The 13950-nt window shown below is 44.6% G+C and overlaps 1 protein-coding gene across 1 annotated transcript in view; it reads left to right on the top strand.

The window, feature by feature from the left end:
- LOC130696498 (cell adhesion molecule Dscam2-like) overlaps positions 1–13950 on the top strand; it is a 31479-nt gene that overhangs the window by 1808 nt on the left and 15721 nt on the right. The window contains exons 3-10 of the mRNA XM_059495435.1: positions 2752–2963; positions 3378–3516; positions 4900–5058; positions 6839–6988; positions 7426–7549; positions 13194–13375; positions 13466–13720; positions 13792–13936. Coding sequence (XP_059351418.1) covers positions 2752–2963; positions 3378–3516; positions 4900–5058; positions 6839–6988; positions 7426–7549; positions 13194–13375; positions 13466–13720; positions 13792–13936 — 1366 coding nt within the window. The remainder of the gene's footprint in view (positions 1–2751; positions 2964–3377; positions 3517–4899; positions 5059–6838; positions 6989–7425; positions 7550–13193; positions 13376–13465; positions 13721–13791; positions 13937–13950) is intronic.

The following is a 13950-nucleotide window of genomic DNA, read 5'->3' as shown; positions in this document are numbered from 1 at the left end:
TTTCACTTTACATTCCAGAGGGTTAAATGAACGATGGTTTTCAAAGTATTTCGACTACAGGCAGATGTCGTTGTGTGATGGATGTCTTTTTCTCGGCACAGAATTCCGTTCGACGGTTCAGGTGTGACAAAAAAGAAAAGCCTCTGGAACTTGACAAAAACATCGTGTTCGATAGTGTTCAGTTGCTTGTCGTGTGGGAAAGTTCTCATCGGGTGCCAATGACCTAGTTTACTACTTCCCTAAATTGATGTTATTTCGGCTGTCTGTAATAGCTCGAAGCCTTGAACTCGAAGGGAAAAATTAGTCGTGGTTTCCGGCTTTGAACAGCGTCGATTCCTTCCCAACTCGTCAACATTTTCCAAACGAATTTTTATTAACTGTTGTTCGTGTTAGCAAATAGAGACGCAAAGGTTTATTTTATGTCAAGTTGAAAGTCACACCCAGAAGATGTTTACTCGGTCGCTCCACTTATCCACTCGTCAATGTCCCTGAAACGAGAAAAATATCCACCAAAAAAAAAAAGGGAAATCTGTAGGATTGAATTGAAATGTCCTATTTAAAGAGAAAAAAAACTCGTGTTGCTTAAAAGCTTCGATGAATACGAATAGCCGAATTGGACAGAATGCAAAAGTGTAGAGGTGGAATGGTTGTGTAGGGGGGGAAAACTGAGGGGGGGGTGATGAGATGAATCAGCTGCAGCAGGGACTATTGATCCTGGGGTCTCTCCCCTCTCTATACTACCCCAAAGGCGGAGTTGAAGGAGGGGCCGTAACACGCTCCGGCTCCCTCTTTCTCCTCTCTTTCTCCTTTTGTATTTTCCGTGCTCTCTCTCTCTCCCGCTCTTTCCTGTTCTGGGCTATAAGGTTCCCGATCGATGGGACAGAACTAGACTTCTTTTTTACTACATTCTATGCTGTAGATCCCCTCCCAGAAAAACGTTTGCTGGCAATTTCTTTATGCACGTGAAAAATGACGTCAGTATAGACTGAGGATGGTCATGACTCACAGTTTGGAAAGTGAATGAAATTGCTGGCGTCAAGTTGTTGATGGAATCTGGTGCAGGACTGTATCGACCAGATAACAAACACCATAACAGCCGGATGTGTGTGTGTGTCCATCGTCGTTGAAATATCATTGGGGGATTAGACAACGGTCCATAACAAACGTACGGTACCAAATGGAAGCCTTACGATAGGAACAAAAGAATTACTACACATTAGATTAGATTGACAGTGTTATTGTTATTTTATTTTTTGAAAAAATAGGAGGGAAACATGTAATTGCTTAACCCAAGATTTGATGGGGAGTGTTCAATCCTTTTACACGTTGTAAAACGATGTCCCGAACTTTGGTTAAATCCAGTTTTCCAGTTCTCAAATCGATGTATCTTGTTACCGTTTGAAATTGTAAACCTACACAGCAGCACTTGCGCTTTATTCACGCCAACGTGAATCGATCGATTAAAAGACACCCCTTTTTTTTTTGCTTTGCTCTTTTTTTGTGCGTGTATGACGGGTTCCAAGGCTCTCTCCCTCTTTCTCAGCGGAAGTGGTTTTCTATTGTTCCAGCACGGACTCGGTGCCGCCAAGGCTCTTTAAAAACAATTTTTTGAAATAATATTTTTCGAAGAAAAAAATCTCGACGTTAACGAACAACATTTAAAAGGCTTTTTCTTTGTGGTTTCGCCCACGTAAAGAGTCCTTCACATACAGGTACACACACACGTGTGTAATCATTTGTTTTTTTTTTGTTTTTTTCTTGTGAATTATTCCCAACAAATGCGGGTTTTCTTGGATCTTACAGTCGGTTAGTGGCAACCCAACCGAAGGACGACGCGTCTAGGTCCCCCTCTTCAACAAAATGAAACTTACCATTTTGTTTGTTAGTTTACTATATATTTTTTTCTCGTCTACATCCATTTTTCCTCCCCTCATCCTGGCCGCCGGAAATGGCAGGTATAAATCATGATGGCTGTGAGTGCGGTCGAGAGTTCTTTTTTTTCACCCTACGCTGTAGAGTTAAGACGCCGTTAAAAAAAGAGTCCTCCACAATCGAAACCCTCATCTTTTTTTTTAGGGGTGGTAGGGCGCGAGGGGTTAGACACCGTGGTTGGGTTATTTTCTCCGATTTTTTCTATTGTCTTGTATACACGCCACCCTCAAGAGTCTAGCAGGTGGTTGCCACGCTGTATTTTTCTTGGAAGCAGCGCAGCAGCCGCGGGTTCTTCGAATCTTTCGGTGGTTGTAACTTGATAAGGTAGATTTTCAGTTCTCGCTCCCCCGTCGGGTCTTCTCTACTATCCCTGTTGTTTTCTGCTCAACATCTGCCGTTTGGAAAAAAAAAAGACTGGCAAGGCCGTCACTGAGCAGCTGCAACTGTTTAAAAGGACAACAACGAGCGCGTCTGGCATCTGACCGGTTTTATTTTTTAATTTCAACTAAAAAAAAGGGGGGCACGCATTATCCATTTTGACCGTTGAGCTAAATTTTTAAGTCGCCTGTTCGAGAATTCTTATCAAATTTCTGTTGTTTCTGGGTTTTTTTAAGCAATTTAAACAGGAAAACAAAGGAGGACAAAGCAATGTTGCCATTTCCTGTGATGGATATTTTCTATCAACAATATTTTTATTTGTTTTAAATGAGTTTCCAGTTCAAATGTTTTAGTACTATTATTCTTAAATTAGAAAATCGCCATATAATGATGATGACATACAATAATAATAATAATTTCATCAATTATTTTGATTGATAGGTGCGTGTGTTGGCGACGGTTCCGCCACGGCGGCGGCCAGTTCGTCCTCTCTGTCCGGCCCTGTTTTCCTGAAGGAGCCGGCCAACCGGATCGACTTTTCCAACACGACGGGCACGGTCGTCGAATGCGCCGCCACCGGCAATCCTCGCCCGGAGATCCTCTGGATTAAAGCCGATGGCAGCCCCGTCACGGATGTACCCGGTCTCAGACAGGTAAATAATAGAAAACAACTGTATTTTAAGACAAGAAAAATAGACGTGGAAACTACGACGTTGTATTCTTTTGAACACACATAAAATGCTTTGTCGAGTTCTCCCGCATTCTCACCACCTTTGCTGTGCCTCTTGCCCGTAAAAGTTGTTTTGACGTTTTCCTCCAGCCCCGTGGATATTAACATGATGAATAGTCCGTGACACGCACGCCGTAAATCTTCTGACGTGTTTTTTTTTGTGAAAGAAATGAAACTTTTCAGCTTTCTTTTGTTTCGTACCCGACACTTGGAGAGTTATCGACCTTTGATCTCGTGAATTTTTTGTGTGTGATGTTTTTAATCTTTTTTTTTTTGTTAATCTTATAACAAAGAAATCTTGTATAAAATGACAAGTGACTCAATTTGTGTACAGTAGGTTCAAACGTCGGGAAGTTTGGTTTTCCCGCCGTTCCGCGCCGAGGACTACAAACAGGAGGTGCACGCCCAATTCTACCGATGCGTGGCCCGCAATCCAGCCGGATCTATCGTCTCTCGAGACATCCACGTCCGAGCCGGTAATCATTTTCCCATCCTTTCCAAAGAGGCTCTCGTTATTCTTTTCCCTTCTTTTCTGTGGTCGATATCGAATCGGGTGCCATTTCCGTTGATCGTTCATTTTAATCGATTGCTTCCCGTTCTTGAAGACGAAAGAGGCTTCCCGTTTAAAAATTGAGCAATAAGTTTTGACAACTGCCACAAGTTTTTTTTTTCATTACCTACTTGAATTTGAAGTACAAAAAATGGCCCCCATTTCGAAATTGGCTTTGTAAAATGTTAAGCAATCACTGGGATTTACGTAACAAAGGGCGGGTTTCCCGAGAAGGCTATAATTAAAGAATTTATAAAGAAAAAGAAATCGATGGTTAGTTGTTTTGCAATCGTACTCGACGTACGTCTCGGAGGATCACGTGATCCTGGGCAACGCGGCCGTTCTCCGCTGTCACATTCCGTCTTTCGTGGCCGACACGGTCCACGTTGACCACTGGCTCGTCGACGACCACATCATCTCTTCAACGTCCGACTGGGGTATCAAATTTCACTCCTCACTTTTCCCTAATGTCCCCTTACTGGTGACGAGGAGGAGAGAGAGACAGAAAAAATGGCTACAGGATCATCTTTGAAGCCTCGTCTTGCGTCATTTTTTTTGCCATTTTTTGGATAATGATTGTTGATTCAATTACCTGTCCACATCGCAGTCGTCAGTCAAGAATACGAGACGGACGTCAACAAAGAGTACGTCATCCGCGGCAACAGCGCCATTCTCAAATGCCAATTCCCTTCATTCATGGCCGACCATCTCCAAGTTGATTCGTGGATGATTGACGACGGAACGGTCGTCACCCATTCTGAACTCTATGGTACCTGTTCTGCTTAAATGGCTTTCACCTATCAATGCCCTCCCTCCGCCCCCCTTCCCCAGCAATAGGTCTAAATCGGGATCGAGCTTGGCAGATCGAAATCAACTTGATAAATGTGTGCGACTTGGTCACGATGACTAAAAATGTAGCTTTAAACGTACTGCGCGGGAAATGATTGTTTCAATTACCTGTTCACGGCAGTCGTGAGTCAGGAGTACGACACGGATGCCAACAAAGAGTACGTCATCCGCGGCAACAGCGCCATTCTCAAATGCCAATTCCCTTCATTCATGGCCGACCATCTCCAAGTTGATTCGTGGATGATTGACGACGGAACCACCGTGATCCATTCCGAACGCTATGGTACCTCCCACCTTTTTTTTTTTTCAAACGAAACAATCCCTCATTTTACATCCACCTCTTCCACCCTCCTTAAACACAGGTGTGATCAATCGGGGAATGGAGCTCGGAATAATACGCAATCAATGATTTTCTTTTTGATGAATTTTTGTGTTTTAATGATCAATCACGATAAATTAGTGGTGCACCAAACGTACCAGACGGACGTCAACCTGGAGCACGTCATCCGCGGGAATAGCGCCGTGCTCAAATGCAGCGTGCCCAGTTTTATCGCCGACTTTGTCACCGTCGACGCCTGGCTGGTCGATGACGACCACGTCGTTCACGGCGACTCTATGGGTAAAAAAAGAACAGTCTTCCCCTCCACTCTCTCTCAATCCCTCCATGAAAATGGCGCCCCACTTTTTGAAAAAATCTTAAAAACAAAACAGGCGCGGACACGCAATCGACGTCACACATCTAGGGCATCGGGTTTTCGTTTTATTGTTATTTGTAGTTGCTTTCGTTGTTCATTGATTGTGAATGAAACGTTGTGCTACCCCACCGTATGCAGTGGTCCAGTCGAGTTACGTCGTTGAAGTCAACAACGAGCACGTCATCCTGGGCAACGCGGCCATGCTCAAATGCACCATCCCGTCGTTCGTGACGGATTTCGTCTTTGTGGCTTCGTGGACGATATCGGACGAGCGAGGAGAACTCGCCAATCTCGATACCCATTCGTCGGGTATTTTTTTTATTTGATTTTAAAAAACGAAAGTTTCGGTATATTCCGCCACCGAGGGTACAACTAAGCAAATTGCTATAAGGCTATTAAAGAATCATTGCTCCATAAATGTCAATTAAGTTGATTGATCCCTTGTGTAGTGGTGTTGCAGTCGTACGAGAGCGAAGTCGGTAACGAGTACGTCATACGGGGCAATTCGGCCATGCTGAAATGCGGCATTCCGTCCTACGTTGCCGATCTGGTGCACGTCTCGGCCTGGCTGGACGATCACGGCCAATCGTACCACCCGACCGACTCCTCGCCTGGTAAAAAGAAGAGCAAACCCGGAAACACTTTCCCCCCGCCTTTCCTCCCTTTTTTTTTAGAAAATCCTATGGAGAGGGAAATTGTAATTTTAGATTTTCATCTGCAAATGAACGTGATCCGAATTTTTAATTGATTTGCTATTCCCGCGCTTTAAAACAAACAAATGGAAAGCCGTGTGGCAGGATTACGAAGTGCGAGTTAATGACGAGTTCGTCCTGCGCGGGAACGCCGCCCTCCTCAAATGTTTGGTGCCGTCTTACGTGAGCGACGTGGTGCAGATTGAGTCGTGGACGTCCAGTCAGGGCGAAGTCTATGGCGGCACCGACTGGGGTAAAGAAACCAAACGTCATCATCTTACACTCGCCCTTTTTATGTTTCAGTCGTGAGCCAGTCGTACATGGTCCATGTGCACGATGAATACGTGTTGCTAGGCAACGCTGGCCTCCTCCGCTGTCTGGTACCGTCTTTCGTCAGCGATTTTGTCATCGTCGACACTTGGGTGGGCGACGACGGGATCCACATTACCCACGACAGCCACGGTATTGATTTACAAACAGCCAACGTTGATCATAACCAACAAAAAAAAAATCTGTGTCAATGTCTTGGCACTGCTCTCTTTAGATCCATCCGGAAACGCCGGATTGGTCCCATTAATGAACCACATTTTTCTATCATTTATTGCAGGTTCGACGTCATCCACATCGTCGTTACACTAATTGATTTTTTGGAACAATTTTTGAATTGTTTTTATTTGCAGGTCGATTTATTTATTTTTTTTTTCAGTGACTAATGGATTTCTCTCTCCTCCCTCCCCTCCAAATTCCCTTTTTTTAAAAATCTTAATCGTATCCGTCGACCGTTGAATTATGGAGCAATGATTTTAAAAACAAACTTTGTAAATTCTATTTTTATTATCAATAACGTCAACAAGTTTAGCCCAAAATCAACGGTGGCGGATTGCATCTCTCGGATAGAAACAAATGATTGGATTTCTTTCTATGCTTGGGATTTAGGATAAGCGAAATCAGCAGATAATCTAATTCTTTGTTTTCTTTATCTTTTTTTAAAACAACAAACATCATTCAAAAGACGGCAAGTACATGGTACTGCCCAGCGGCGAATTGCACATTCGCGACGTCTCGCCCGAAGACGGCTACAAATCTTACCGATGCCGGACTAAACATCGTCTCACTGGCGAGACCCGTCTCAGCGCAACAGCCGGTCGTCTAGTCGTCACCGGTGAGTTACCCGAACGACCCACACAAGTTTTAATAAATTTTTATTAACCAGTTGACAAAGTTAGATAACCAAGTCTATCGAAAGAATTTTAAAATTTACAATTTTTGCTAAAAATAATTTACAAAACATTAACTTTGTCACTGGTTAACTCGACTGCACTGCCTGAATGTTGGGATAGGGTACCCCTGCTGCACAATGAAAACGTAGACAAAATTTTGACAAATGAAAATTTCCATAAAAATCTGACGTAGAAAAGAAAAATCAATTGCCAATGACGAAAGGTGCAGGGGACCGGTCGGTGGAGAGACGCGGCTGGGAAACTTTTTTTCTTCTAAATTAGAAATTCAAATCTCCCACATACGTATCCTAAATTCCCCTAAAAATCTTACAAAAAAACTGTTGACTCACATATCATTCATCCGCAAAAATGTGTGTAGAACCAGTCAACAGCGGCGCTCCGCGCATCCCCACCGTAACCAAGAGTTACGTCATTGAGCGTCGTTCCGGCCAGAATGTGGCTCTGTTTATCAGCGCCCAGGGTTACCCAGTACCTAGCTTCCGGTAAGCAAAAAAAAAGTGTGTAGTAAAAAATGACTCACACACCTTTTTTTTCCCTTTTCGTTTTTCCGCGTCATGAATGTGTACAAACAAATTCTTTTAGAGCCGTTGAGCAACGTAGCTCCGCGCGTGGCCGCCTCCGCCAAATCTTACGTTTTTCTCAGATCCCAACGCCAGTCGTTGGCCGCCTTCTGCGAAGCTCAGAGTTTCCCCATTCCGTCGCACAGGTTAGTAGTATCGCAGTTCCGTCGGTTGAGTAGCAGTCTAAAAATGGCCATTTCATTTCCCCCCTTTCTGAGAAAGAAAAAGCAGATGTTTCCATTTCCTTCCCCTCTTATCTCTCTCTCTCTTTTTCATCCCGCAGTCTTCTCTGAAAATAAATAGACCTCTCTGTCTATATTTTGAAAGGGCGGCAGAGCTTTAAAAGGAAAGAGGGTTTATATTGGGAACAGTTCGACATTTTCGACAAGCGTTTTCATTGCGCACAGGGTTATTCGTTTTTAGTGCGTTAGAATATTATTAGATCATCAAATCAAAATTGAAAAAAAAAATTGGTTATGCAGAACCAACGAGCAGCGCAGCTCCACGTTTGGCATCCGATTCCACTTTGTCTAACGCTAAAAAAATATTTGGTCGTCCGTTGACTTTACTCTGCCCGGCTCAAGCTTACCCTGCACCCTCTTTCAGGTACACATTGGCTACATTGTCCCAACATGCAAAATGTGCCCCATTAAAAAAAAAAAAAAAAAAAAAAAAAAAAAAAAAAAAAAAAGAGATAATCTAAAGAACAACGATGTGATCATTTAGAGCCGACTAGCAGCACGGCGCCGCGTTTCGCCACCGATTCGGCCATTTCCAGTTCGAGAAAGATTATGGGTCGTTGGTTGACTTTGCTCTGCCCGGCACAGGCTTACCCGGCCCCGGCATTCAGGTATCCAACTGGCACTCGTAGAATTATTTGGACAGGGTTGTTTGCCTTTGTAATATTTAAAGAGATGAGTTGAATATTAATGAGAACGTAACTGCCGATAGAACCGACTAGTAGCACGGCACCGCGTTTCGCATCCGATTCTACCAATTCCAAAAGAGTTACAGGCCGTCCGCTCACTCTCCTCTGTCCGGCTCAAGCTTATCCTGCACCTGCTTTTAGGTAAAACCTGTTTCAGCCATTCCAACAGTCGGGCAATGTTACAAATTGAGACCCTCCAATGAATTTAAGTCTTATCGTCGTAGTAATTATCGAATTCAATTAGAACCGACCGGTAGTAGCGCTCCAAGGTTTCCCACTGAATCGTCGAGTTCCACTCTCAAGAAATCTTCCAGCGTTTCCATCAATCTTTTATGCCCCGCCCAGGCCTACCCTGCACCTTTGTTCAGGTGAATAACCTTCTCCCCTTAACGTATACGGCAGGACGTAGTTATCCCTTAAGTGTTTCAATGACTCTGAAAACTAAATTGCGCGCCGTTTTTGAATAAATTAGAGCCGACGAGTAGCAGCGCTCCGCGTTTTGCTTCAGACTCTTACGTCGGTTTCCAGTTGAGGAAACATTCAGGAATGGCCATCAATCTTTTATGTCCCGCCCAGGCCTACCCTGCACCTTTGTTCAGGTGAATAACCAACCCCCTTTCCTAATATTCGCGGCACGTTACTTGCAATTGATTGTCGATTTAAATTGCGCCGTGTTTTATGTAGAACCCACGAGTAGTAGCGCTCCAAGATTCGCCTCTGAATCATTTGGTTTCGTTTTGAGGAAAAATTCGGGAATGGCCATCAATCTTTTATGCCCTGCCCAAGCATTCCCTGCACCTTTATTCAGGTAGATAGATATAATTATCTACGTCTGTTGTGAGTGTAGCAAAAAAATAAACCCTTGATGGCTTTTTACCCTATCCGATTTGATTATGACCTGTTGTCGATAGAGCCTACAAGTAGCAGCGCACCTCGATTGACGGGCGAATTCTCTCTTGTGGCTTTAAAACGCCAACGAGGCTCTTGGTCGACGTTGACGTGCTCGGCTCAGGGTTTCCCAGCACCTGTCTTCAGGTAATCCGTCAAAAAACATCACCCGCACCAAACATTCAGGCCGTTCGTTTTTTTCTCGATGAAAAACTTTTTTAAGCCACCAAACAACGTGTCCCATTTGATTTGTGTTCAGAACCGACAAGTAGCAGTGCGCCGCGTTTATCGGGCGATTTCTCTTCGGTGGCTTTAAGACGTCACAGAGGATTCTCGTTGACGTTGATGTGCCTCGCGCAGGGTTTCCCAGCACCGCTCTTCAGGTACTCCATTGATACGAAACATTCAGACAGGGGCTAATCCACTCGATCAATGAATGATTCATTAATTCTTTTACGTTTTATCGTAAAAAATGCGATGTAGAGCCGACGAGCAGCACGGCTCCTCGCGTGTCGGCTGACGTGTCTATCGCCTTTCTGAAGCGCCAAAGAGGCCATACGACCAATCTTCAATGTCAGGCCCAAGGTTTCCCCGCACCTCTCTTCAGGTACACTTGAGATCTCTTGAGCTTTGCGATTAAAAACATTCAGGAAGCTGCTGTTCCTTAGTTGTTTTTTTTTTGTTCTAAATGAACCAAGAGATGATTGAAGGGAAATTTGATTCCGTGTTATTTTAGAACCGACTAGCAGTTCGGCTCCTCGGTTTGCCAGCCGCTCGTCTGTCAATCTCATCGAAGATTTGCGATCCAGTTTCTCGCTATTCTGTCCGGCTCAGAGTTACCCAGCGCCCGTTTTCAGGTCAGCCGTGTTTAACATTCAGGCAGCGAAATAGCGATTGTTTTTCTTCTAGAGTCTAAAATGAAAGTTAATGTTATCGATATTTGTGAAGAGCCTACGAGCAGTTCCGCACCGCGTTTTGCTAGCCGGTCTTCCGTCCACCTTATGCGTCAAGATTTGTCGGCCAGTTTTTCACTGTTCTGCCCAGCTCAAGCCTATCCAGCTCCCGTTTTCAGGTTAGCCCTTCCGAAACAATCAGGCAAAACATTGGGGGATTGTTTTTAAAGTCTAAAGTATCGCATTTAGAGCCGACGAGTAGCGCAGCTCCGCGTTTCGCTGCGAAAATGTCAATGATCTTGGAGCAGCGTCGAGATCGATCCTCTTCTCTTTTGTGCCAAGCTCAGGGCTATCCTACTCCCGCTTTCAGGTAGGAGACCACACATTCAGGCAGTTCTATATCGTCGACATTAGCTCTGCTAAGATCTCTGATTTTGGGGGTTGATGTTTGTTTTTTGTATTGTTTTTTTTTTAAACCAAAAAGAGCCAACTAGCAGCTCCCTACCGCGTTTCTCAGCCGAACTGTCAGGTGTCATTGTTAAAAGGCAGCGGGCTAACCAACTGGCTCTTACCTGTCCGGCTCAGGGTTATCCCGTACCCGCATTCAGGTTAGCGACTTGATTTGCTTAAACTACAATCACAATTTGTTTCCAAAAAAACATCTGATTGATGTTATCAATCAGAGCCAGTTAGCGGGTCCCGACCGCGTTTCTCCTCCGAATTAAAGAGCGGCACTGTCGAGCGCTCCTCTTTGTCTCCTTATTCATTGACGTGTCAGGCGCAGGGTTTCCCCGTTCCAGTTTTCAGGTGAATAATTAATCTCATACTGTTACGCGCTTCATTAAAAAAAAAGAGCCCGTCAGCGGATCCCGCCCGCGTTTTTCCACCGACCTGAAAGGTGGCAACTTGGAACGATCTTCCTTGGTGCCTTTCTCGTTGACTTGTCAAGCCCAGGGTTACCCCGTGCCCGTTTTCAGGTGAATAAGTTCATCTCGTAGTGTTACATCTCGTCTTTCCTTTTTTTTTTTTAAAAAAAAGAGCCCGTGAGTGGATCCCGTCCGCGTTTCTCTACCGAATTAAAAGGCGGCAATTTGGAGCGTTCCTCTTTGTTGCCTTTTTCTATGACATGTCAGGCTCAGGGTTATCCAGTTCCAGTTTTCAGGTTGGTTCATTTCTGATTGACAATCCAACATTAAAAAAAAAAATGAAATTAGAGCCGAGTGGCAGCGTGAAACCGCGTTTCTCTACGGCGGCCACCAGCACTTCGCTGTTGCACTCTAATTCCGCCGCCCTGAGTCTTTTCTGCGCCGCTCAAGGCTTTCCTGTTCCCATCACCAGGTAGCCGCCCCTTTCTTTCCCTCCTAATATTCAGGCAGCTTTCAATGTCTCAATGACGTCAATTTTTTAGCGTTTTAATTTGTTTTAAATAATAAAAGAACCCGTGAGTAGCGCCCGGCCGCGTTTCGGAACCGATTCAAAAGGCACCGTACTGGAACGGATTATTAAATTGCCCTTGGTGATGTTGTGCACCGGCCAGGGTTATCCAGTGCCGGCATTCAGGTTAGAGTTATAATGGTATCGATTTTTATTCAGAACCCGTGGGTTCGACCCGACCCAAACTCTCCCTCGATACGAAATTGCTTAGCGCGCAGCATCGGTCTAAAGAGGCCGTGCCGCTCTTCTGTCAGGCGCAAGGGTTTCCCACACCTGTCGTCAGGTAATTGATTAACTAAGAAGAAACAAAGTCAGATTAGACCCTTGTACATTAATCCAACGTCAGGCAGACCTTTCAAAAACAAAAGAAGGCAAACAGGTTCTCGTTTGTTAAGTTCTCAAATGAATTTTAAATAACACGTGACCAGTTAGAGGGGCCGAAATTGATGACCAAAACCAAATTTGTGGTATCCGAACATTCAAGCAGCGGGTGGAGTTTTGCGATAATTTTTTTTAATGAGAATTTGAAACTAAAAGTGTTGTGTAAAAATCAGAACCGATGACGAGCGTCCCGCCGCGTCTACCACCGCGAAGTAAATCTGATATCCGGATGAAGTCATCCATGAGCGAAGCTCTTTTATGCGAAGCACAGGGAATACCTGTACCAACGTTTAGGTAATTAAAGAAGATAATAGGGGTTAATCAATGAACAACAAAAAATGCAGAGCCGGTGGGTAGCGTACCCCCTCGACTGCCACCCAAATCGAAATTCGATACGATCCGAAGAGGATCCAACGGGCCGGTGGCTATTGTCTGCGATGCCCAGTCTCATCCGCCACCCAGTCATCGGTAACTGAACAACGCTAGATAAACAATCTGTTTTGTGCCTATGTTCATTCAAACATCGTCGTAATTGAGGCCGGATGGAACGAGCCCTTTTGTCATTGTCCTTTCTAATTAATGAATTCTCGACATCCATCCGTTGTCGTATAACAATATGGAAGCGTCACGAGTCTTCATCGTGCAACAGGGCCCACCAAGTTGGATGTTTTTTATTGTTCGAGTTTTTCGTCTTCTTTCTAAAAACGTCGAATTTTTGTTTTCAAAAAGAACCGAGTTCAAATGTCGCGCCTCGCACATCCGGCCGCAAAATCGAAGGCAGTCTAATCGCCGTAACTGCTATCCAGCGTCAAGCTTATCTTACTTGTGATGTTACTGCTTTCCCAGTGCCTATCTTCAGGTACTTTCACCCCCCCCCCCCAGTATGTTTCCCAGCGAGTGGGAACTTCCCACGACCTTTCGTGCGATAGCGATTATAAAAAGAGAGTTCTTATTCTGTGGGATATCGTTCTTGAAAATATGCTTTACGGTGTAGCGTAAGCGTTTTTCTGTTTTTTTTTTTTCTTTTTATCGAAAAATGTAGATGGTACAAATACGTGGAAGGAAGCACAGCCAAGCAGCCGGTCAAACTGGACGACCGCGTCAAACAAGTCAGCGGCACTCTCATCATCAAAGAGGCTAAAGTGGAAGACTCGGGCAAATATTTGTGCAATGTCAACAACTCCGTCGGCGGTGAAAGCGTCGAGACTGTTCTAACCGTAACAGGTACAAAATCCAGTTCACTTTTTATTGAGGTTTTGAATGAGAAATCAGAACGAAAATGTTAAAACTTTCGTTTTCTCTTTGAATTATTAGCTCCTCTATCGGCCAGCATCGAACCGCAAGTCCAAACTGTCGATTACGGCCGTCCGGCTACGTTGACGTGCAACCCGGAGGGCAACCCCATCAAATCCATCAGCTGGATGAAGGACGGCATCGCTCTCAGTCATTCAGACACCGTTTTAAGGATCGAGCAAGTCCGCCGTGAAGATAAGGGCATGTACCAGTGCTTTGTCCGCAACGACCAGGAGAGCGCCCAGGCATCGGCCGAACTGAAATTAGGCGGAAGATGTAAATCATATTTGTTTATTTCATAATTTCTCTTCCTTCCCGGATATTGGTTATCATCCGTTTTACTGCAGTCGATCCGCCTCAGTTCCTAAACACCTTCGCCGAACGGACCCTTCAGCCCGGACCCAGCGTTTCCCTCAAGTGCTCAGCGTCTGGAAATCCGTTACCGGAAATCACCTGGGAATTGGACGGAAAGAAAATCTCGTCTTCCGAGAGGTAAATATATCGAT

Source organism: Daphnia carinata, chromosome 5 (assembly GCF_022539665.2).
Source record: "Daphnia carinata strain CSIRO-1 chromosome 5, CSIRO_AGI_Dcar_HiC_V3, whole genome shotgun sequence".
Classification (NCBI taxonomy): domain Eukaryota; kingdom Metazoa; phylum Arthropoda; class Branchiopoda; order Diplostraca; family Daphniidae; genus Daphnia; species Daphnia carinata.
Note: the sequence above shows the minus strand (reverse complement) of the source record. Positions and strands in the feature narration are given on the sequence as shown.